This window comes from Acanthochromis polyacanthus, chromosome 14, assembly GCF_021347895.1.
Source record: "Acanthochromis polyacanthus isolate Apoly-LR-REF ecotype Palm Island chromosome 14, KAUST_Apoly_ChrSc, whole genome shotgun sequence".
NCBI classification, from domain to species: domain Eukaryota; kingdom Metazoa; phylum Chordata; class Actinopteri; family Pomacentridae; genus Acanthochromis; species Acanthochromis polyacanthus.
The window spans coordinates 22,650,783-22,675,560 of record NC_067126.1 but is presented as its reverse complement, the minus strand read 5'-3'; the positions used below and the strand labels follow the sequence as shown (position 1 = coordinate 22,675,560).

The 24,778-nt window shown below is 41.4% G+C and overlaps 1 protein-coding gene and 1 long non-coding RNA gene across 2 annotated transcripts; one reads left to right on the top strand and one right to left on the bottom strand.

Annotated features, from left to right (window-relative positions):
* Positions 1-3: 3 nt before the first annotated feature.
* map3k19 (mitogen-activated protein kinase kinase kinase 19) lies at positions 4-18,667 on the bottom strand. Its single transcript, XM_022215956.2, has 17 exons — positions 18,493-18,667; positions 15,321-15,532; positions 14,557-14,751; positions 12,771-12,931; positions 12,440-12,555; positions 10,273-10,454; positions 8,844-8,904; positions 7,443-7,530; positions 6,600-6,722; positions 5,761-5,912; positions 5,646-5,680; positions 3,262-5,499; positions 2,089-2,193; positions 1,574-1,812; positions 1,205-1,457; positions 881-1,089; positions 4-716 (listed from the first exon to the last, which is right to left on the bottom strand). Exons 2-17 carry the CDS (start codon positions 15,507-15,509, stop codon positions 587-589), a joined length of 4,476 nt encoding a protein of 1,491 aa, XP_022071648.2. The 5' UTR covers positions 15,510-15,532; positions 18,493-18,667; the 3' UTR covers positions 4-586.
* Positions 18,668-21,078: 2,411 nt separating this feature from the next.
* On the top strand, positions 21,079-22,909 carry LOC127537025 (uncharacterized). The gene is made up of 2 exons (XR_007946326.1): positions 21,079-22,418; positions 22,655-22,909. It is a non-coding gene; the product is annotated as an uncharacterized LOC127537025 (long non-coding RNA).
* The last annotated feature ends 1,869 nt before the right edge of the window (positions 22,910-24,778 follow it).

Here is a 24,778-nt window from a genome sequence, read left to right as displayed (position 1 = left end):
TCCTGGTTGTTTGTCATTTTATTACACACAGTGATGTTGATCCATGTTGTCAGACTTTTTGTGCTGCTTGTAACATTGAGTATAAAGAAATGCCTATGCAATAGCATATAAGGAAAACTTGCCTGTGCTGTGTTGTTTGAGCACAGATTTTAATCAGATTCCATACTGATTCAAATGAAAAGCTAACAAATAGTTCACTTTGCATGATTCATCGTTATACTGCAGTATAGATTTTATTCAAACCTAAATTGATCATGCAGCACAAGAAGCCTCTAGTTGCACTTTAAGGGTTTAAAATGAAGGTATAGAATTGGCACATTCATAAGATTGCTATAGAAAATATCCAAATATGTAGCAAACATCGAGCGTCTATTCATTCACATTTTATAGGTTCTATTATTGTACCAAGTGAAATGTATAAAAGTGCTTTGTCTTTGAAACTTCCATCCTAACACTGCCACTATTACTGCATTACTGTTGATAGGTGTTAAACCTTTCTTGAGTAGCAGAAGCTTACTGGGTGTGTTTTGAGTCACCAGTATAAATAAAATCAGCTAATGTCTTCTTAAACATTTTTACTCCGGGCTCAACCACACCGTCCCAGTGGGTGACCACAGCAGTTCTTCTGCATTTCCCAAGAGCTCATGTTAGTCTCATTTTTGGGGATGAATGAATGCTTTAGCAGCTGTTCAGCTGATGGACGTAGTCCCTGGTCACTGAGGTTAAGAGAAAATGAAAGAAAATTAGGAACATTAACATGCCTATGAATAAAATATATAAATACGTAAACTGGTTATTTTTCAGTAAGGTTATGAAAGTTGCTATGCCTTAAAAAAAAAGAAACTTATGTTTGTGCTGAAAAGAGGACAACCGATCTCACCTTGTCAAGCAGTTATTTACGAAATCCTTGGCGTTATCTGAAAAGCTGTCCGGTAAGGAGGGCATCAACCCTCTCTGAGCCCCGATGTAAAACAGGGCAGCCATCTTGTCCATGTGTGCCAGTGGTGGTTTCCCTGTTGCCATTTCAAACACTGTGCAACCCACACTCCATATGTCTGACTTCCTGCCATATCCTGTCTCATTGATAACCTATGGTGTGGAAAAGACGAAAGAGCAGTCAGACAAGGTTAAAGACAGAACTGGAAGATCATTGAGCTTGTGAAACTTAAAAAACACAGGACCGCCTGGATGGACTCATATTTACCTCTGGTGCCATCCAGTACGGTGTGCCATGGACAGACTTGAGCAGGTCTCCACTGTTGGAAGCCGTGTAGTTTAAGCAGCTCAGACGTCGTGCACAACCAAAGTCTATGAGCTTGATGACACCAGTCGGCATCAGCATGACGTTGTTTCCCTTCAAGTCCCGATGAATCACCCTGTTCAGGTGAAGGTAGGCCACCCCCTTCAGGATCTGATGGGTGTATAGAGCCAGGACTCGCTCTGGCAGCGGACCAAATCTAAGGGCAGTAGAGAACATTGTGTTTTAAAGACACTTGCAGTTTGTCACAGATGATAAAAGTTCTATGCGTTAATAGAGACATCGTGCTGAGCAGACAAATGATTTACAGCTAACCTGTGAAGGATACTGGCGATGGATCCTCCTGGGATGTACTCCATGAAGATCGAAACCACGTGCTGATGAAGTGAGGTCCCCAGGAAGCCTACAATGTTGATGTGACTAAGAGTTTTAAGCAGCTCCACCTCCCCCTGCAGACGACTGTACTCCTTCTTTGCAGCATCGGGGTCAGAGGAATCCAGGCTCACCTGCTTCACGGCGATCAGCTTGCCCTGACTGGTCAGGCCACAGTACACCTGGTAAGAGAGCAGTGTTAACCAGAGCTGGCTGAACATCTACACCTTCAGTTGTAGATGATTTGGATATCTATATAGGATTAATCTGCATTGCATGGTTGTATGAGCAGATCACTATGTTAAGAATAATGCAAAGAGGGTAAATTGTCATTGTTGAAAGACCCACAGAGCATAAATGAACTTACAATGGCAGAAGTTGATAACTCTTAACAGCAAACAACATCATTTCCTCTGCTTCAGTGTTTTGTCAGCATTTTAAAACATTAGCATACTTACTGTTCCATAGGCGCCTCGGCCGAGTACTTCACCCTTTGTCCATGTGATGGTGCCATCTACAACCAATCCAGAGCCAAGTAGAGCACAGCTGTCCCCTGGAACAACCTGCAAACATACACACAGAATGATAATTAGCAAATTAACTGTGCTTAAAGTAACTGAGACGAATGAGTTGCCATGCAGACTGGACTGACTTATCAGCTGATGAAGCGTTTTGAGGCATTTGAAGATCATTTAATTTGACATAACGAAAAAAAATATATATATCTAAATCCATTTTCAAAAGCTGTCCTCAGCCCAAGTTAATGTTAACTCATTAAGTAACTTGAGGTAAATCGTCACAGCTCTTACACATTCATAAATTTTCCTCCTACATATGCAGTAGTATAAACTTGTAGACAGACTGTCACATGAAATCAGGCGAGTCCCTTTTCAAACACCCCCTCCAGTGAAAATCACATATTTTGTCTTGTTAACATGCCCATATGGTGTTTTTATTTGCTGGAAGACACATCATAAGCAAAATTAAGCAGGCATCAACACCATGGCTGAGTACTTTCACCTTGAAACTGCAGCATACCAGTGACAGTCTCTAAACAATTACCATTTGTAACTGTCACTGCCACCATAGCCTCACAGTTGTTGTTGTTTTTTTTACGTGTCTTTAGCTCCTTAGCTTTAAATCAAGTACTTTTAGCCACTGTTAACACCAATACGTGTATTTTGGAAGACAGTTTTCTTTATGTCTGTGCTTTACATCCACAAGCAATTATTTTAAGTCACTTAGTTTTTTAAAAAAATAACTTCTAAAATGATGATTTGTAAAAAACTCAGTATATGTGGGTATGCAAAGTGGAGAGGTTGTGAATTGTGAGCAATTTGTGGATGCCCATTGTTGCTTTGTGTAATGGGCTCATCTCTCACCCACTTACAATCAGCAAAATATAATGAATTATTAACTTTACTGTTAAGGCGCATTTAAAAAAAGTTAAAGTAAATGAGACAAAAAGTCAAACTGCTTGACTTCTAAATAGAACAAAAATTGCCCTTCCTGCTTTAGACCTCTTTCTCCTCTTAATGAGTTTTTTATGGTCTAAAAATGTGCAGTTGCTAAAGTAATTATGACATATTACACTGTGACAATGACACTAATCTTCACCTCCAAAAGTTTACCTCAGGAAACGCATTTAATCTGGACTCAGCATCATCTTCATTGCTGGACTCCTTTCCGCTGTGTTCCAGGTGATCAGGAAGTGGGCCTACAGATACATCCCTCTCATCCAATGAGATCAGCTCCTCTGCCAGACACTGCAGCAGTTCATCTGTAAGCGGCCCGTCCCCCGCCTCCTCCAGAAACTTCTGGTAAACTGGTGACATAAAGGCGTGGCCGCTGCTGCTAGAAGACGTCCACGTGTTGATCTTTGGGTGTTGAGGGCTTTGAGATGAGACGGGCTCAGGAACTGGTTGGTTTCCTGTTGATGAATTTACAGTTGTTTCTTGTTTATTCATGTTGCTATAATCTTTAGCGTGGGGAGAAGCCGTTGGTGTAGTCAGAGTTTTGCCATCACAAATTAATGTTTCAGACTCGTATCTAGACAGAGCCTCCTCTATGGTAGACAACATGTGACCCTCATCCTTGTCTTCAGCACTGGTATGACAGATGTCCACATCCTTTGGAAGAGCTAATTCAGCCTCTAGTTTAGGAGTATTCTCTGTTTGGAAGGTGTCCTTGTTTGACACCGGTGTGAGGTGAGGTTTCATCCTGGACGACACAGACTTTGCTTTGCTTTTAGCTGAAACCACCATCGCCTCCCCTGGGCTTCTCCTCAGCTTACTCTGTCCTGGTTTCAGTGACCTGTGTTTGACTTTATGGTTCTGGTTTGTCTTCTTTGATGGAGAAAACTGCACTGGTCTCTCCACTTTCTCACAGGAGCTGGAAACTCGGAGGTTGTCGTAGATGGGACCAGCAAACATCTCATAGATGGCTGGGCCTTCGTTCCCACTCTGTATCTGCTGAAACATGTCTTTGTAGGTGATTAAGTCCACAGCAGATTTAGATCTTGGTGTTTTCCCGCCTACACAGGATTTCTTCAGCTGCTGGGCACTTCTCAGCTCCCTCACTGGTATGTGCTGTTGAGCTCTCTTGCTGCTTAACTTTTCAGGATTTGTTCTTTTGCACTGTGGATGATCAATCAGCTTCTTTCGTGGTGATGGTGTGCTGGTGTTACAGTGAGCGCCTTTAACAGATTTAATCTTTGATTTGACTTTAGTTACAGTGGCGTCTCTGCTAACAGCTAGCTCGGGGCTTTTCCTGGTTTTATCTTTGACTTGAGTGGAAACTGAGGCGTACCTGAGGTTGCTTTTGGACTTGTTCCAGCAGGGGGTGCTTCGATCTTTATTTGCTTGTATGTTAAAGGACTGGTTAGTTTGATTATTTGCTCTCAGGTCACAGTTCATGCTGGTTCGCTTCTCCTTGTTCGGGCCAGGCTTTGAGGCTTTAAACATTTTCTCGTCTCTTTTGGTATCCACATCGGACAGATTTAGAGTTACAGCTGCAGGAATCAACTGAGTTTTCCCCACAGCAGCTCTGGTTTTTAACTTTGCATCCACTGTACTACAATCAATAGGTTTGTCAAACTGAGTTTTTTCATCACAAAAATCCCTCTTATTCTGTTTTAGATGCTGCTCAGAGCTCACAGTGGCATCATCTTGGTCATCAGTCACAGTAAATATAATTCTGTGGCTCATCTCAGACTCAGACTCTGCTGTGTAGTCCACATTGTTCTCTGTCATGATAGGTACTTCATTATTCACACACTCTCCTTTGTGGGCACAGTTATGGGTTTTTGAGGCCTCATTGTGAACAGACTCTTTTGTATTATTCATATTGGTTATTTTGCCTTCACAGTGGGAGTTCATAGCTTTTTCAGTGCTGAGAGGACCACTTGTATGTTGGATGAGGGCTCCCTCCAGGTTATGTGCTGACCTGTGGCTCAGTGGAACATGACTCATCCTTGGCTCAGCTTTGAAATGCAGCCTTGTCTCCCCAACCAGATCAGCTTCAGAGGAGTTTACATCCTTCGAATGGTGCAACAATCTGTTTCCAAACAAATTCAGATTTCTGTCTTCGTAATGTCTCTCATGTGTATCTCTGTCATCATCCTCATCCTCCAGGTCGATGGAACTCTGGCTGCTGCTGCTGCCGCTGGACCCACTTTCTTCACTGCCAGCCTTGGTGGTTGGAGGGCCGCTGCCCCAGGACAGCCTCTCTCTCCTCAGCCGGGTCCTGGAGCAGAGGGGGCTCTGACTGATGGGCTTCAGGGGAACACGTTGCTTTAGTACTGTGGTGGCTCTGGGTCGACCATCCAGGGGTGCCAGGAGCTTGGGAGTTCGCAGAACTGGTAAGAAACCCTGTGAAAACAGCAGGAAGCCCATAATTCGGGGGGTTTGACTGGGGAGACAGACAGGCTACTGCTATATGGGTGAAAAGAAAAATGAATGTAAATCTAAAAAAAATAGGAAAGCTGATATGGGGAGTTTTTTTTGTTGAAACTCACCTTTTGTTCATTTATGGTATTCTGAGAAGCCAGTCCTGCAAACAGGAAGACATTACAAAATTGAAATGACAGCCACCATCAGGTATCACCAGCAGAGAGTTGTACATGTACATACGGCTCTGGATGTGTGCTCTGGCCTGCATCACCGTGTTTGGACACAGCAGTGGTTCCATGACGCTGGGGGCTGATTGGCTGAGCTGGCTGGGCTCCACAGACAGCAGACTGTGAGAGGATGGAGAGGCAGCAACCATACTTCTGGTTCTGTGTCTGTCAGGGACAAATCAAAATCAGTCTGAAGTTTTTTCCTCTTTTTTTCAGTGTTACAGATATGAGAAAAAAATAGTTTTTAACATTGTTCATCAAACATTTTTAGCTCAAAAAATTCCTTTTAAATTAAGAGTTTCTTTACACATTTGCCTTCATCACTTGTGTAATAAGTGAGACCGAGAGCCATTCTAAAGAAGGACTAAAAGTGTAACCAAAAATGACAAATATTAGCTTGAAACTTTGGCTTAGGTCCATAATATGTTGTTTAAAAGTACTCAGAAACATATGTGTTGTTATTTTACTTTATTAAAGACCTAATTGACAAAAAAAGATCCTTCTGTTAGTATATTTATTTAATGTTTACGTTCTATCCCATCACCTCTCCACTCTCTTTAAGGTGATGGTAACAAGCAGGGTACCAAACCAGCTATCTGCATTTGATTGGTCAAGTACCTTTAGATCTAACGCTCAACTTAGGAGTGGCCAGAATGGCTTCAGCTGAGGATCTGAGGCTGTGAGCTGCCTCACATGGGGTCAACATTTATGCTGTATAACTTGGATCCGGACCCAGTCGAGAATCAATTTTAAAGTAAACGGGGAGCCAATGGAGAGAAATCAAGGTTGGGGTGATGTGATGTTTTCTGCTAGAACCATTTTTAGCTACTGGAGTCAAATAAGTGCACGTACCTGTGTGTGGGAGGCACCGGCTGGCAGGACGTCCTGGTGTTTAACAAGCCAGGTGTCGGAGCAGCATCTCCATGACCCCAGAGTCTGCTGCTGTTGCTCAAACTGGGCAGAGACATACCTCTGCTGAAGAGAGGAGAGGAAAACAGAGGGATATAGTCAATGTAGAGAGAGTATGTATGTGAGTACTTAAGGGAGTTTGTTGGAGCAAAGGTGAGAAATTCTCATCAACAATAATAATTGAGGACAATTACAGATGCCTTGGAATCTTGTCTCCCTGTGCTGAGTACAAAAAAAGTCTCACATCTTTCCCTAATTCTGGAAGCTGATGCTATGAAATTAGAGAGCAGCTCAAAGACCTTTATTCTCCTTGGAGAGTTTGGACTTGACTCGGTGGTGAGAGCTGCTCATATCAGACAATGGGCTGATTCACCGAGACCCTCTCTCCCCCTGTGTGTGTGTCTGGAACCTGTTTGGGTAGAACAGGTTGTCCTCTGGACACGGTGACAGGTGCCTGCATACAGGTCTGTGAGTGTAACCAGATAGGACACTATTCTACTGTGGGTGTAGAAGTAAGATGCATGTGTTAACCAGACCACTGCGTGTACAAGAGACTGTGTGTTTGTGTTGACTGTACACACATTAAATGTTTGTGTGTAAGCAACTGTTTGTGGTTACAGAAGAACAGATTTGGGTCCAGCAGTCAACACTGTCAGTGCTGTCAGCTCAGTGCCATCAGCTTCTCAATGATTTTCTCTGTATTTTATACACATTGCAAGAGAGAATGTGTGTATGTTGTGTGTGTATGTGACAGAGAAAGAGACTGTGAGATTTCACCGTGCCCACCTGTTCCCCCTCCCTGTGTTCTGATAGGCTTGCTTGATGTCTCTCAGTGTTTCCATGGCATTTTGGAAACAGTGGGGGATCCCCTTATCTGCTCAAGAAACACACAAACACACACTGTTACACACTTAAAAGTCGTGTATACTACCGTACAAAAAATTTGGGGTCACAGTTTAATGTTTTCCATGAAAACTCACACTTTTATTCATGTGCTAGCATAACTGCACAAGGGTTTTCTAATCATCAGTTAGCCTTTCACCACCATTAGCTAACACAATGTAGCATTAGAACAAAGGAGCGATGGTTGCTGGAAATGTTCCTCTGTACCCATATGTAGATATTCCATTAAAAATCAGTCGTTTCCAGCTGGAATAGTCATTTACCACATTGACAATGTCTAGACTGTATTTCTGATTCATTTAATGTTATCTTCATTGAAAAAAAACCTGCTTTTCCCTAAAAAATAAGGACATTTTTAAGTGACCCCAAACTTTTGAACATTATTGTACATTAAATTGCATTCCATAATTCTGCCTTGGCAGAAGCCAGACAATGTTGTTTATTTATCACTAGTATAGAAAGTAGGTCACTAAAAAAGCTAAACAATGTTTATCAAAAAATTCTTACCTTGCGATGAATATGATCTTTTTTAGATTTCAAAGCCACTCAATGGCACTAAGTTTTGATGATTACGCAACTTTAAAGTTTTCCGGTCAGTAAAACTTTCATGAACTATCTTCCACATCAACTATGCAACATATAGAACAGCACAACATTCACATTCAACATATTAATGCTCATTATAGAGGAAACAACTGGCATTACCTGCTTCTAAGCCTGTTAGTCCACTCTGCTCCCATATTGAGGCAACTTTAAAATATTTTTTCCCTCCACTTTTGGTTAAGACTCTAATCGATACACTTTTATTTGTAATTATTTTCTACGCCATCATTCTCCAGTCAAACAGAGGGGTTTCTGCCATCCTCTCTAACATCCCCTGTTCCTCTCTGTGTGTCTAAACCATGCTGTTGAGGCTGAGGTGAAGGCAGGTTTCTCAGCTGAGAGGTTGTATTGTGTTGGAGACCCCTCCCATCCAGTCACGCCTCCCTCAGCCCTCCCTTCTCTGTACAGGGGATTTGATCTCTCGGCCTATTTGGGATGTTGACCATTATCCTTCTTTGTCAATGTCAGTTAGTTAGCTGACAGCCAAGACACACACTGCACATCCCCAAAACACTGGCTAGCATATTAGTGCTGGTTTGTATTTGTTAAATTTATCTGTAACACCTTAAGCTTTTAAGACTGATGACATAAATGTTTGTAACCATTTAAAAAGAGAAAATGGCTTCAATAGCTCCAAGTCCACACCACTAGAACCCCTATAGTCTTCAGAAGAGACTCTACCTTGGCTGAGAGCTTTGTGATGGTCAGATAGAGGAGGACACGGTGGAGGCTCCAGTACTTCCTGAAAAGAATAAAGGTGAGGTAACTCATCAATGACATGTTCCAGTCCTAAAAAAGATGGAGTGTGCCTGAGTTTAACTATCATATCTTTCAAATTTAAGAACTAAGTAAAATAAAGCTAAATGTTCAAGTTGGAGTAAAGAGGCAATTTTCGGCATGAAGTCTGAGGAGAAACACATTTTTAAAAAGCCTTTGAGGAAATGCAAAGGTTATTTCCATACATTTGTAATGCTTGTTTTACAATTACCAAAAATAAAAAATATAAAAAAATGTTTAAATACACAAATGAACATTATTTCATTGTGTATGCAGAAATTTGTATAAATGTCAAATAGACAATTAAATACCTAAATACTGTATGTAGGCTAGACATTTTGATTCCACTTGTCCAAAAGAAGACGTCAGAGGGACACAGCAAGCCATCATCATCATCAGCAAACTGACCAGCACATGAAATATAAAGATGCTTATGCCTGTAGTCTCTACTTAAGATTGAGAGACTACAGCCATGAATATTTTAAATTATTGTTTTCTCATTTAATGAAACAGTAAATGATTTTGCAAAGCTTACTACTGAGCAAGCAGAGATTACAAGAAAAACTACAAGTGCTAACAAACCACAAAAGCACACGTTTGATTTCAAAATTGTTAGATGCCACTGATAATGTTTACAAGTGACTGGAGCATTATTGGTGGTACTTTCAGAGTTGGGGGTCAGCCTCTATAATAGCTATTATATTAGAAAACCTTCTGTAAAAAGTGTTCTATTTAGCATGGTAAAATGTACAGCACAGACTTATTACAACTAAGTGTGTCAGACGGACGCTGTAGCTTTTCTCCGCAAACCACCTGCTCTTCCCCTCCAGATAACCAGCTGCCTGTATGTCGACTCCCTCTATAAGGACGTCCACGATACGATAGTATGACAGCAAAGTGTCAGCTACACACACACACAGCCAATTACTGATGCACGTATTTGTCTTCTGGGTCAACACTCATTGCCTGTGTGTTTGTTCATTGTGGCTGTTTGAGAGCAACGGCCACATTGCAGCTAAGAGTGAACCTCACAGACCGCTCTGCAGTCACAGAGACTATGCAGGTCAAACTGTGGGTGAAACCATTTAAAACACACAAGAGGAACTAACTGGATGTTTCTTGAACTGCACTTCAATTTTTCAGTTATGACTCATAAGGGGTTTGGTTGTTGTTTGTATCTAGTGTGCTGTTTCCCTAAAAATCCGGAGAATTGAATCAGTCACCAAATTTCCTCTCAAAGCTCAGAAAAAGAGTGATGGGAGCCCTGACATCTGGATAAAAAGGTGACATTTCTCAGTATTTCTTCTAAAGTGGTTTGGCCTTTATCACTTACCCCATCGTGGCTGTACAGAACAAAGTGGTGCTGATGGCTCGGTGTCAGCATGGGAGAGGCTGCTGTCGACTGATGAGGATAAAGGCTCTCAATGTCCACCTCTATGTCTGAATCTCCAAACTCTGAGTCCAGATCCTGGCATGAGTGTTTGTCATGGACCAAGGGTGACACAGGGACAGCATCTACACAAAATCAGACAAAAATGTAGCCTTTCAAGTACAGAAAGAAAAATCGATCTGTTTTCTCCCAGCAGAAACCTTCCAAATCCACACTTAGGTCCACACCCCTGCACCCTGTGCTCAGTGTGCTGTTTACACAAGGTGGGGGATTAGAGGCAGCAGAAAAGTCTAAAAAAAAACCTCTTTTTACCTTCATCTGTTTTTTATGTCTGTTTATCCATCCTGTCTGCCTCCTGTCTGTGTCACCATCCTTGACCCATGCACTCATGAAGGCTCTTAGCAGAGTGGCCCTCACATAAACACAAGCAAGCCTTTCTTATGCCTTCCCACGGAAGTGCAAGCTTTAACTTTAACTGCAGAGGATTCACTCTGAAAAAACAGGATTATGAAAGAACCTGGTATGCCATTTATGTGTATGTGAAACAGAAAATAATAAAGTGTGTGTGCTTACATGCAGTCTTTAATAGGAGAATGTATTTAGTTTTTACACATATGCCACATGTGTGCTTCACAGTAAACACACAGTTTAATAAGTAACTGATGAATTAACCAGTAACCAACGGAAAACCAATAACACAAGGAAGTGAGTGACTGGGCATCCATTTAATCTTACCTTCAGTTCATTTGCAGGCATTAATACAGAAACGAATGAACAGGGAGACTAATTTGATAGTTACTTAGAATAGTTTTATTTTCAGGTTATATATTTTGAATGGGACTCTGAAGAAAACAGCATTTAAAAACACTAGACTGCAGAGTTTGTGGACAGGATCAACAGAAAAACTTTTCATAACAGCAAAATCTAATCAGATTATAATTATTCTGAGAGCAACATAACTCAATAATCTCTGCTTTACCAAAGCAGGTCACATGTTTGGTTGAAATGCAGAATTATCCCACAGTTTTCAAGCCAATTAAGAGACATTTCTGTGAATACAAAGCTGTGAATACAACACTGACATTTTATCACCTTATTAAACCAACAAATACACACATCTGACTTGAAACAACAGCAGCATTCATTCACTTTTAATGTTTTTTCACTGTTCTTGGTATGTACCAACTCTTGAGAGAAATGGATCTTTAGCAGTGAATTCTCCACTGTGTACAAAACTAATTGCTGACTATCTGTCTGCAAGGTGTGGAAAATAGCTATTTACTGAAGGACTGCACAGCAGTACAATCTTGGGATGCTTGTGCTTTGTGTGTGTATGTCCATTTTCTTCTACTTAAAACTTCTACTCCACTGCAAGTTAGAGGCAAAAAAATGTACTTGTCAGAGAGTGTAGATACTGGTTACTTTACAAAGTCAAGTAAGTAAAGAAATTATGATGTAAATTCTAACCTAGCCAGCAGGTAAACTATATGAAGTTGAACTAATTGCATTTACACTAGTTTCAATATTAAAGCAAATAATGCAATAATGCATCAATAATTATAATACTTTGATTCTAAAACATGCCATTCTACACAATGTGTACTTTAGTGCTAATACCTTTATAATTGTACTTAAGTGAAGATTTAAATCCATGATTTCTACTTGTTCACAAGTTTGTTTGTTTTTACATTTTGGCATTACTCATCTGATTAAGTATAAGATCTGGGTCCTTCTTCTACTTCTATTGTCTCATAGTTGGATTTCTAGAAGTCCTGTACATCCAGTTAGTCTGAGCTTGATTTGTGATTTGTGTAAAATGATGATGGGAGAGGTGACACTGAACTAAAAGCTAAAGGTTAAAAAGTTGTTGTATTGAGGTCATGTTCAAAATGCGTGACTGCTTTCAAGTATTTAGCAGCTTTAAACTGTACACGACAGAACTTGCATGTCCACTCAACCTTCGATATATTCTGTGTGTGTGTGTGTGTGTGTGTGTGTGTGTGTGTGTGTGTGTGTGTGTGTGTGTGTGTGTGTGTGTGTGTGTGTGTGTGTGCGCGTGTGTGTGTGTGTGTGCGTGTGTGTGTGTGCGCGTGTGCGTGTGTGTGTGTACCTGTGTGATTGAGGGCCTCCACCAGAATATGAATGATCTCCTCTGTCAGACAGCTGTTGATGTGAGCAGCATAGTGGAGAGCAGAGCAGCCGTTGTGGTCTCGTGGCTGAAGATCACTGATTGAAAGTTAAAGGCAGATGGAACACACCTAAGTTTCAACCTTGGAGAACTGCAGATATTGAAAAGCATGTTTCCTCTGCACCCCTATTTCCTTTTGATATTCCGATCTCAGTCATCTGTATTGTGTCAAAGACACTGCACTCCTCTGAGTCTACAGAAAAGTGGTGCGTGTGAGTTCCCTATGCATCAGTATGTTTATGTGCTTTCTTACGCTGAGAGTCCCAGCAGTTCCTTCATCACTTCCACAGGTCTGTGCTCCCATGGCAACTGTGTCGCTATGCCCTCAAAAAGGTCAATGTCCCTGACGGCGAGCATCACAGCTGTCACACCGTCGCTGTTTGGAATATTCACATCCACACTGTCGGTCTGAGTCTGAGACACAAAACACACACAGAAACACTCATCATACAAGCCTGAGTCACAGACGTTTAAGTAATAATAAGTAATAATGTACAAAAAATGGTTTTATGTATATGTATGTTGCAGACAAGGTTCTAGTGTTTGAGATTGCTCTGCAGTTCTGTCCGATATGGGGAGTTTGTGATCTTTGTTGGAGGACTTCGCCGCTTGTAAACCGATTGACTTTTGAAGTCCATAAATCACCATTTTGATTTAAGGATAAGGAAATGCAGTAAATTCATTATTCAAAACCCCTACAAAAAATCATCTGCTACTGTAATACGTTCAGTTGTCAGCGAAAAACACAGTCACATATTATTACTCCACCAAGGAATGCGACGGAGTTATGCGACAATCGGCGTACGTTTGTTTGTTTGTCTGTGCGCAACATTACTCCAAAACAGACTGATACGGATTTGGACGAAATTTTCAGGGAAGGTCAGAAATGACACGAGGACCACATAATAAGATTTTGACAGTGATGCGGTTTATAGGCTGGATCCACAAAATTGCTAAAGATTTCTGTATCATTGCAAGATAGCGGCATGGCGTCACTGTAACTATGACAACAAGTGAACGCTATGTCAGCTGCCTGCTGATGATCACATGATTGCGATCCTACTACAAATCCACCATTGCAGACTTATTGGGATTTATCTGTCAGAAATCTTATAAAAACTGGTCAGCCTAGGCAGAGAACTGCGCTCTCTAATTGCTTTTGTTTTTCAAGTAGTACTGCCGGTTTAGACTCACTGGTACAAAGACACCTGGGGATGAATATCAGATTTCCAGTAACACAAAGTCACACAAGGACACAACAAGATTGAAGACTCCAGATTATAACTCAGGAATCCATTGTCACGTCCAATTTTTCCAAACAACAACCTCATTAAATTTGTACATTTCTTTTTCATTTTTGTGAAACGATATCTTTACTCTTCATATTGTGCTTCTACCTTTAGTGTTTGTATGCCAACTTTAACCTGTGTGAATGTGAATGCATCAACATACACAACAAATACAACTTATCATCTCATAAAATGTAAATGATCTGCCAAATAACTTATTGTTCACCCATAACCATAATATATACAGTTGGTACTCTGATATGTAATGTACCTTAAACCATATTCATCTATTCTTCTCAGAATTGTTTTTACTGTTGTTGAGGCAACAAACTGGTGTGTTCGGGGTCAAAATGGACTAAAATAATTTGCTATGAAAACATTTGAAAAAAATATTTAATTTCTAAATGCAATACTTAATTTGGTCAGTCACAGAGCAACATATGCGTGTTTGAACTTTCCGAGTTCCTCATAAATTACATTTTAATCAATAAATCAGCAAAGTTATACAACACTGATGATAAACAAAGCACCTATAGCTGTAACAGGAAACATTGTTTTTGCTCTTGTTGTTTTCTCTCATCTGGGAAATCCACTCGAGTGGGAATGCTTACGTGCGTTTGTGTGTGTGTGTGTGTGTGTGTGTGTGTGTGTGTGTGTGTGTGTGTGTGTGTGTGTGTGTGTGTGTGTGTGTGTGTGTGTGTGTGTGTGTGTGTGTGTGTGTGTGTGTGTGTCTGTGAGGTGAACGCTTACCAACAGGTGCTGAACAGAGTGCAGGTCTCCCTGCCAGGCAGCCTGCAGCAGCTGTGCCTGAAGGGGCAGATGAGGCCTTGACATCCACCTCACCAGTTTCCCCTGGAGCTCAGGTGAACTGACGTGAAGCGCTGTTTGCTGTCTGTGGTTACACAGCGTCATATCAGCCCCAGTCCTCAGCAGCCGCTGCGCCACCTGTTAGGAAAGAAAGAAAGAAACAAAACACAGCAATTAAGTTGAAGTTAAGTGGACTTGTACCAGACGTGTCTTGGATTGGTAAAAAAGAGGCTTTGTAAATGCGTAAATTCTGTCTGTTGGTTCTCATTTTTGTGCTATTACACATGTTTTCCCTCATTTTTTTAAACACCTTGTTAATGGGTCCAATTTCAAAAGCATCTCAAGATCAAGCTTCGCTAAATACAAGCTGTAATTCAGTAACTTCTGTAATTCCCCCGGGAATCACAGTGGGAGTGTCCCTCCTGTGTTTTCATGAAGTCACATGCTTGTTTTGAATGAGCCTCCCCAAGAGGATGCTGAGGAGTAAATAGAAGGATTTAGGTCACCTGGATCTCATGTTATTGTTATTGAAAGGAAAAACACTGTGTGTCATGTGACCCAACACAAATGACACAAGCCTTCACCTGGAGTACTGTGTACTGATACTGGATATTCTAATGGCTGGGATACCAAAGCTAAATCACAATTACAGAAGACATCAACATGCCAGATTCTTTGTCTCTCTCACAAACACATGCATTCATTACCTCAGTAAAGCCCTTACGGCACGCTGTGATAAGAGCAGTGCTTCCTTCTTCCTCGTCATCCTCAGTGTTGGACGCCTGCAGCTCCATCTGTGGTTTACAACTCTCTACCAAAACCATGTCTTCTCTTTCCTCCTCCAGCTTCCTTTTCTGCATCTCATCTTCATTCTCTTTCTTCTTCCTCTCCTCCATAGTTCACAGACTCCCAGTCAGAACTTTGTGAACAGAAGCCAATGAAAAGTACAGTGTCTGAGCAGTGAGTCAGACCAGACTTGTTTTTTTTTTCTTTTTGCTGTTACGGGAAAAAAATAAATAAGACAGGAAGGAACACAGCAGTGATCTTTCAGCTCGCTGTCTTTGGCAGTCTGTATGTTTGTGTGATTGTTTGTGTGATATTAGCGCTGTGATGTCAGTCTCTAGTGATCTACTGCTCCCTGCAGAGACTGCACAGAGGGCATGGTAGGAAATATTGTCTCACATTATTCCAGTTGGCCATAATATACATCATTACGCAGTAAATGAGCTTGTCCGCTGATGACGGTGTACATATGTGCATGCAGTAGCTCCTGGGAATATACATCTATCTAGTTAGCACTTATAAGCAGAGCATAAAGGTTGAATAAATACTGTAATGTGGACACGTGCAACTATTAGAATGTTTGTATAAATTAATGTTTGGAATTTGTCAGCAGTCCAAATGTGTGTGTGAGTTGTGAATTGAAATGCCTCACTGAGAACTGAATGCCTTCCTGTTTAATGACTGACAAAAGTAACAGAACAGCTGTATAGTATACACAGGGGCGGTTTTAGACTTTCAGCTCTCGGGTGCTTAGCACCTGGTTGGGCGCGGGATGGGATGGGGGGGGGGGGGGGCGCACATCTGACCAATGTTAAGCAACGGCTCACCCAGCTCTTCTGCATTCATAACAGAGCTCAGTCATTCTCTTAGATCAGGGGTGTCAAACTCAGTTCCTGGAGGGCCACTATCCTGCATGTTTTAGATGTTTCCCTCTTCCAACACACCTGATTCAAATGATCAGCTTATCATCAAGCTCAGCAGAAGCCTGATAACGAGCCTGATCATTTGAATCAGGTGTGTTGGAAGAGGGAAACATCTAAAACATGCAGGATAGTGGCCCTCCAGGAACGGAGTTTGACACCCCTGTCTTAGATACTATTTGTTGGTTCAAGAAACAGTCAAAATAGTCCTTCTCAAAATGCTGACCGTTTGAAGTTTGATTTTCAAAGTATGTCTGCTGGCAATTGAGTTAACGCCACAAAATAAACATTTGAACACGTGCAGTAACGTCGCTCGTGTTCTGTGCTTTGCCCCCCAAACCTTACCTGAAGCTTTTGCTGGAGTTTTCTTGGGAAAAAAAATGCCCTAATATCCATTGTGACGGTCGGCCTACAAACAACACATTGATAAAACAATGATATGGCACCAGTGTGAAATTACAATAGCTTTTTTTCCACCTTCATGTTTGGCATGCCATAAGCATTGCTTGCTTCATTTTGTGATTTGCGAGGCTAAACGAGTAAAATTCGCTAGCTAGAAGGCAAGCTAGCTAGCTGGATTGCTTGTTTAGACAACTCAGGCTTATAAATGCAGATTTCATGGACAAACTTGTGAGTTCACTTTAGGGTATAAATACCAAGTAAATGTTGCAGTCACCTGCAGTTGCTGGCTCTGTTGGCTAGCCTGTCAATCTCTCTGCCCGATCCATCACACGCACAAAGGGGCGGGAGCAGCATTCAGCGCAGCGGCAGAACTTGCGTTCTCTTAATGGATCAAACCATTATCCAAAAGGGGGGGGGGGGGGGGGGTCAAATTAGGGAGAACTTTGCCAGATTTTACATTTGGTTTGAAACGGTAAAATGAATAACACTGTTAATAATTATTTCAGCATTTATTATAAACATAAACAAATAACGCCCAATAATTCTAGGGGTGCTTAAAAAAAATTAAGGGGTGCTCAAGCACCCCTGAAAATGGTCTAGCTCCGCCCCTGAGCATACACTGTCAGTCAAAGGTTTGGGCACACCTTCTCACCTTTCTTTGTTTTCCTGACTATTTACATTGTAGATTCTCACTGAAGGCATCAAATCTATGAATCAACACATATGGAATTATGTAGTAAACAAAAAAATGTCAAAACATGTTTTGTATTTAAGACTCTAGGAACCAAAGATCTCAAATTTAGACTCATCAGACCAAAACACAGATTTCCACTGATCTAATGTCAATTCTTTGTGTTTCTTCGCCCAAAAAAATCTGTTCTGCTTGTTGCTTTTCCTTAGTTGTGGTTTCTTAGCACCTATTTGGCCTGATTCACTCTCCTCTGAACAGTTGATGTAGAGATGTGTGTCTGCTACTAGAACTCTGTGTGGCATTTATCTGAGCCCTAAACTGAGGTGCTGTTAACTTATGATTTCTGAGGCTGGTGACTCGGATGAACTTCTCCTCAGCAGCAGAGGTGACTCTTGGTCTTCCTTTCCTGGGGCGGTCCTCATGTGAGTTAGTTTCGTTGTAGCATTTGATGGTTTTTGCGACTGCATGTGGGGATGCATTCAAAGTTTTTGCAATTTTTTGGACCGACCGACCTTCAGTTCTTAAAGTGTTGATGGACTTTGGTTTCTCTTTTCTTGCTATAATATGGATTCAAACAGTTGTCAAATAGGGTTGTCAACTGTGTACCAACCTGACTTCTGCACAACACAACTGATGGTCCTAAACTCATTAAGAAGGCAAGAAATTCCACAAATGAAACTTGACAAGGCACACTTATGAAGTGAAAACCATTTTCTGGTGACTACCTCATGAAGTGAGGAATCTAACATATAAAACATGTTGCTTATTTCACACTTTCTTGTTTACTACATAAATTCATTTGTGTTCATTCATGGTTTTGATGCCTTCGGTGAGAATCTACAATGTAAATAGTCATGAAAATAAAGAAAAACTATTAAAGAATAATAAGGCGTGTCCAAACTAAAAACAGTATCATTTTTTAAAATAAATATGCCTTGTGGAAGCTCTAAAGATACTTTAGAGACTTCTCTGGACATTAATTATTGCTCCTCACCTCCTTCCTGCTGACTGTCAACAGCTTTAAATAGAAGACAAACAATCCTAATTTGCAAAAGAATGTAAAATAAACTATTCTTTACTTACTGCAATTTCATTTGTCGCAGCCCGTTCCGTCCAATCCATGCGTCCGTCTTATCCAAGCGTTTGTGGACATTTGACAAGCAAACCTTTGATCCTTTTTAACACACCCTCCACTTCAGTGTTTCCTCTCCTTCTTTCTTTTTCGTCCTGCATGCCTCCTGCTGTACGTTTACACTTGGTTGCCTTGGAGACAGTCAGACAGATGGGCATTCGAGCAGCGGTTTCAAATGCCAGCAGGCTGTTGGTTGCCTGACACATTAAAACAAAGTGAAACATATCAGTGTTCTTTGTTGAAGTGTGAAAAAGCTCCACTTGAATTAATAACTTAGTTTTGCTAATGCCCGTTTTCAACATTTTATGGGCAAAACAATCTTTTAATACTGATTACCTGATGCTAGTTTTGATCTGGGCATACCTGGTTTACCATGTACATGAGAAACATAGTCCTGATAATCTCTCATCGTGGTTCTTGAACAGCTCCTCATAGACTAGATGCAGCTCTTGTATTGGCACAAGTTTCTCTGTCCTAACCTCTGTAGAAAAGTAAAGTTTGCATTCTGCAAATCACAAAAATGCATTATCACAGTATTTAGTGTTGATGGAACATGTTATTGACAAGAAAATATTTCTGCATTTAAGATAAGACTTGTTAGCTGTAGAAGCATTTTGTGGCTGTCAGTTTCAATGAACATGCAGCTACCTTTTCCTTAATACTTGAGAAAATTATCCAGAAAAATGTAGGTCTCTCAAAGTGAAGGCAAGCTACATTTTAGTTCACAGAACTACTGGGGGAACAGAGTTCAAAAATGCCTAAAATCGTTTTAAAATCGTCTTACATTATACCAGTTTGGAAAATATCAATGATTAGTAAGGAAAACGCACACTCGACCTAAAAGATAAAATTAAATGAAAAAAATTGCCAGTTCTTCCAAGCAGAGATCAGTGTGATCAATAGAAACGTACATGGGGGAGAAGAAAATCAGCTATGGAACAGATAAATGATCAGTATAGATCATCCATTCAGCTCCATAGCAACACTTCTATGTGCATTGTTTGAAAGTCATCAGAAGCCTATAAAAGGCCTGCAGACCTTAGTTCTGTCTCTTTTTGCATTTGGACTCTGAGGACTTTTGCAAAATAACCTGACCGCTGGAAAGCTGCGATCTTTGGAGAGCTAACGCTGGAAAGCATCTGAACAACCAACCTTTAAGGAGAAAAGAAGAAGAAGACAAGAAGAACAAAAGAAAAAGAAGAAGAAGGGATCCATCCTTTAGGAGAGATCACCTGACAGTCAGAGAGGATCACCTGCTATTTGGAGGCCAGCAGACCCAAGAATCAGCATGCCGGTAAGGAAATTTCATTCCTCCTTTTCATGGGTTAGGGTTAGGCTTCATGGGCCTAATTCACTTATTTACTCCAGTTAACAAAATAAAAAAAAATAATAATTAGATGAATATAGAATTTGTTAAGTGAATGTTTGATGATTTTGATCATGAATGATGAAATGGAGTATTTGTTGACTCTTTGAAATTACCTAATTTGAGTAATACTGACATTCACGTGGTGTAAAATTGTTAATTCTGAGTTTTCTTTTATGAAAAGTCCTGGAGATATGAGGGATGTATTAACAAAGTTACAGAGGCTTGAGGGGTACAAAAATAACTTATTTTGATTGTTTAAGGTGAATAATTTTGTTGAAATTTGGGTTAGAAATTAGTGATAGAAGATGGTGACTGGGCCATTTTTCAAAAATACAGATTTTGGTAACCATGGAGAAGGGACTGCTCGGAGAACCGTGAGGGGGAAACGTCAGGGCGTCAGAACGCGCAAATATAAACAAGTGCATCAAGTTGTGAGGATCCTGTACGCGAACTTATGTTGAGATGCTGTTTAAAACACAGTCAGATTTGTGTTGTTCTGAGCTCAGAGCTGAACTCAATTCAGTGTCCGATAGCGGAAAAACAGCTGTTGTGTTGAATCTGTCATTTGTCATCGAGGAACCTGAAACTCCACGTCGCTATTTTATCACTATGTGTTTTAGGTCCGAGTCAAACACAGAGCCGTTCTACTGATTTCCCAGTTTGTAACCTGTAGAATAATAAGACACTGAACACATTTGTGTGTTTATTTCGGAGACGGGCTGTTGTTACTTATGCATGACTGAGTCGAAGTGGGCAGGGTTCAGCGTGCGTAATTACGCATGTGGTTGTGTGTGCTGCATCTGGTTGACTATCTCTGTTTTATTGCAGTGAGTATGAGAATGAATTCTAAAGTTTGTGAATAACTAGATAGCCTCATGGCACAGATGTGTGTATTTTTTGCTGCATTGTTTTCATTCAGTCTTTATCTGTGGTGCTCTTTCATTTGAGGTGTGTGGTAAAGTTAACAGAAGCACAGTGTCCATGTCAGCTCCAACAACACACTGTGCATTTGATAGCCCATAGTTCCAGCCTCCGGCTTTGAACTCAGTTTTGATGAGTTGTTCTCATATAAAGTGAATTATTTGATGACCAGTAAATTCATGATGATTTGATGTGAGTTCATGAAGCAAATGTTGAAATGTTGTCTTGTTTCTGTTATCAGAGCCATCCGCGCCGCCCGCCTGAGGCCCCCCGGCTCGCTGGGCTCCAGCTCCCAGGCCCCCAGTCCGCAGTCGCCGCGCTCGTAGGGATGCAGCTCTCCGGGCTGCAGCTTACAGCGTCGTGACTCTCTTGCGCCAACCTCCCCGGAATGCGGATCCCCAGCTTGCGGCTCGCTGGATCAGACTCGTCTGGTTGGCAGCTCGTAGGTTTGCGGCTCTGCTGCTTGTCGACACTGAGCGAACTCTTCGGAGACGCTTAGCTCGCCGGCTCGCAGACTTGGTGGGTGGAAGCTCTGAGGTGGAGGCTCGGAGGGTGACTTCTCACTGGTTTGTACCCAGACTGGCCCAGGCCCGCCTGGATGCATATCGGTATGTCATAGTTCAGTGGTTGTCAGCTCACAGACTTGCAGCTACACACTGTCCTGTGTCACTGCTACCCATGAGTCCTCCACCTCTGCGCTTCTAGCTGCTTTTAGCTGCCCTCCAAGCTCCAGGGACTTGGGCAAGATTTCTGGGGGGCTAAAACTGGTGGCTGGAGAGAGGTAAGTATTGGTGTTGTGGTATCCTCACTGCCAGAGGAGTTGTATGCCACATAGATTCCCAGCTTGCTGCATCAAAGGTGAGTTTCATGCTGATTTAACACTCTTCATGCTGTTGGCTGTCTGATTGATATTTTTAAGATGTCAGCAGTCAAACAAGCTCCCAAAAATATAGTCTTTTTTTTAAAAAAAAAAAAAAAAAAAAGGATCAGATTCTGCCGTGGGCTGCACAGTAGAGTAGGGGTTAGCACTTTTGCCTTGCAGCAAGAAGATCCTGGTTCAAATTCAGGCCTGGGATCTTTCTGCATGGAGTTTGCATGTTCTCCCTGTGCATGCGTGGGTTTCCTCCGGGTACTCCGGCTTCCTCCCACAGTCCAAAAATATGCTGAGGTTAATTGATAACTCTAAATTGCCCGTAGGTATGAATGTGTAGGTGATTGTTTGTCTGTAGCCTATATGTAGCCCTGCAACAGACTGGCGACCTGTCCAGGGTGTCCCCTGCCTTCGCCCGAGTCAGCTGGGATAGGCTCCAGCACCCTCCGCGACCCTAGTGAGGATAAAGCGGTGTATAGACAATGGATGGATGGAGATTCTGCCGTGTTGTTTTCTTTGTTTTCTTTCAGGAGGGATATTGAATGACTCCAGGACTGGAAAGAGGGCCCCAGTGTGACGACGAGGGACAGAAGCCACCATAAGTGAACCCTGAGACCCAGAGACGATAAGGAAGAGGAACGATTTCAAACTTTTGTAGGACAAAGAGCCAGTGAGAGAAGCCCCAGGATGATCAAACATGGAAGGATCAGTCCGAGGTGAGTTGACGTAAAGCCCCAAACAGAAGAGTGAGACCCAGGAAAAGAAAGAACAGCAGCTCTGGTTAACTCCATATAACCATTCTAAATTAATATGTCTCGACAGACACTGTTACAGCTGTAAACTCAGTGACATCCTGATACCTTGAGTTATATTCCTTGGAATGAAAAGATGAATTTAAACACTCTACTGCACCATTTCTGTGTTTAAGTGTTAATTTGCTTTTGTGTTTCAGCTCAGCACAAACAGCAGGATCTCTGTTGTGCTTCCTTCACCCCAACCGGTCGAGGCAGATGGCCGCCCTCCCTGAGCCTGGTTCTGCCGGAGGTTTTTCCCTCCCTGCTATCAGGGAGTTTTTTTCCTCCCCGCTGTCGCCTAGTGCTTGCTCAAAGGGAATCCAAAGAAAACTGTGGATTTGTTGGGTTCTGATGAAACTATACCAAAAAGAGAGAACTTAAAATAAAAAGTCTGTGTTTCTTTTAAAGTTTTATGTTATGACCCCTTCCTTTGATCTTATAAGTTTAAGAACCATGTTTTATGGCCACAAATTATTTTTTTGCTACAAAGTCAAAACATAAGAGCACAATAAAATCACTGGATAGTAACAAACATGTCTGTGACCCCAGCCTGAAACTGTACAGTATTTGAATATACAAGAGAATGAATACAAAGGATAGTGCATTCACTGAATATAGAAATGCTGTGTCCTAAAGTGGTTAATGCTAATCGCTAAGAGCTAATTTACATCCTTCATTTTGAGATTCAAACAACTGCATACTAAAATGATAAATGGCAAAAATAAAACAATATGGACAAATCAAAAAACAGACAAGCAGACCTGATATGCTGTGGGAGGCTGTTCTATAATCTAGAGGCTGTGACCTTAAACACCAGATCTCCCTCTAGCAACAGACCTGAACAGCTAGGAGGTCTATTTCAGAGGACCTTGGGGTAGGAGTTCAAAAAACCAAGGAGCAGACAGCCCATTAAAAGCTTTAAACACAAGCAGCAAAAACTTAAAGATCATCTGACCCTGTGCTATCTCTGAAGCCTGCCAGAAGCCCAGCAGCTTTTCTTTACAAGTTTTTACAAAATTATGCAAATTTTTAGTCTTTGAATTTCTGACTCTTTGTCAGAGGCTCTGCTTCTTTTTCAATGGCTCCTTTGAGAATCACTTGCAGTAATCATGTCCAGGCTAATACCACTATGTTGTGTACTTTCTGAGAAAAAAACTCCCAACAAATCTTAGATTCTTTCAACAAAAATAGCCTTTTTGTTTTCTAAATAATGACTAACTAACCAGAACTCTATTTGTAAATCTTAAAATAAACTGCAACTTTGTAAATCTATGGCATCCACTTTCAAGAAAATATCACAGAACTCTATCATTTTGATGCAGAAATTAACTGCTTGTTTCTGAGAATGGCTCCTCTTTCGTTCTCACTCTCCACCCTGAAGTCCTGTTCTGTCGTGATGTAACTTGGGTGAGTGGGTACGATCTCCTTAGAGAAGTCTGAGAAATGTGAAAAAGCTTTATGGTCATCTGCTATATAACAAGAAAGGAAGGCGTCACTATGTTTGTATTGAAGACTTTTACTACAGACACCGTGGCAGTAACCAGACCATTTGGTGATGTAGAAGGATCTGGCTACACTTTATTGTCATTCTGCTTTGTATATTTGTATTTCTTTAAACCAATCACAATCATATTGTGTGGAGCTAAGGCCAGGATGCAGCAACAGTGTCCCCTCAAATTAAAGGATTGTTTTGGTGAGCACAGGGAGGCGAGCACTGCCATAAAAGTGACTAATTCACTGGTGTTATGACTGGCATTTAGGTCACAACAAAGGAAGAGATGCACAGAGAAGTTTTACTGTAACCAACAGTGATTTATTGAAAAAAACAAAAAAACAATGACAATGTGTGATAGTAAGCATCAGTGATGTGTGAAGGTGTATGATGGCAGTGGTCAATGTGTGGTGCATGTTGTCAGGGTAAAACAAACCAAACTAAAACAAAGAACAACAGCATGTGTGGTTGGATGTGAGAGAGAGGGATCTGGCTCAGCAGGCGGGCTTTTCAACCAGGGACACTGGCCAGGTGTACCAGGTTAGCTGATTGTAGGCTCCGCCCAGCCAGACAAAACCTGCAAGAGAAGAGTTCACCCCGAACAATCAATGAGTGCTTTTTCGGAGGTTGCTGAAACGGACTCTCTGGCATACAGACAACAGTCGTTGACAAGGCAAAGTGCTCTTGCACGGGTTCCCCAACCTGACCTGACCTGACCTCCACTCAAGACTTTCTCTGGTATCGCTTGATTTATTTAGCTATTTGTAGCATCACCTCAGCTCTTACACAA

Coding starts and splice junctions, on each gene's coding strand:
- map3k19 (XM_022215956.2), bottom strand. CDS start 15,509: ATGGAGGAGAGGAAGAAGAAAGAGAATGAAGATGAGATGCAGAAAAGG. Junction 5,681..5,760: donor CAGAGCACACATCCAGAGCC/GTATGTACATGT, acceptor TCCTGTTTGCAG/GACTGGCTTCTCAGAATACC. Junction 717..880: donor GTAAATAACTGCTTGACAAG/GTGAGATCGGTT, acceptor TCTTAACCTCAG/TGACCAGGGACTACGTCCAT.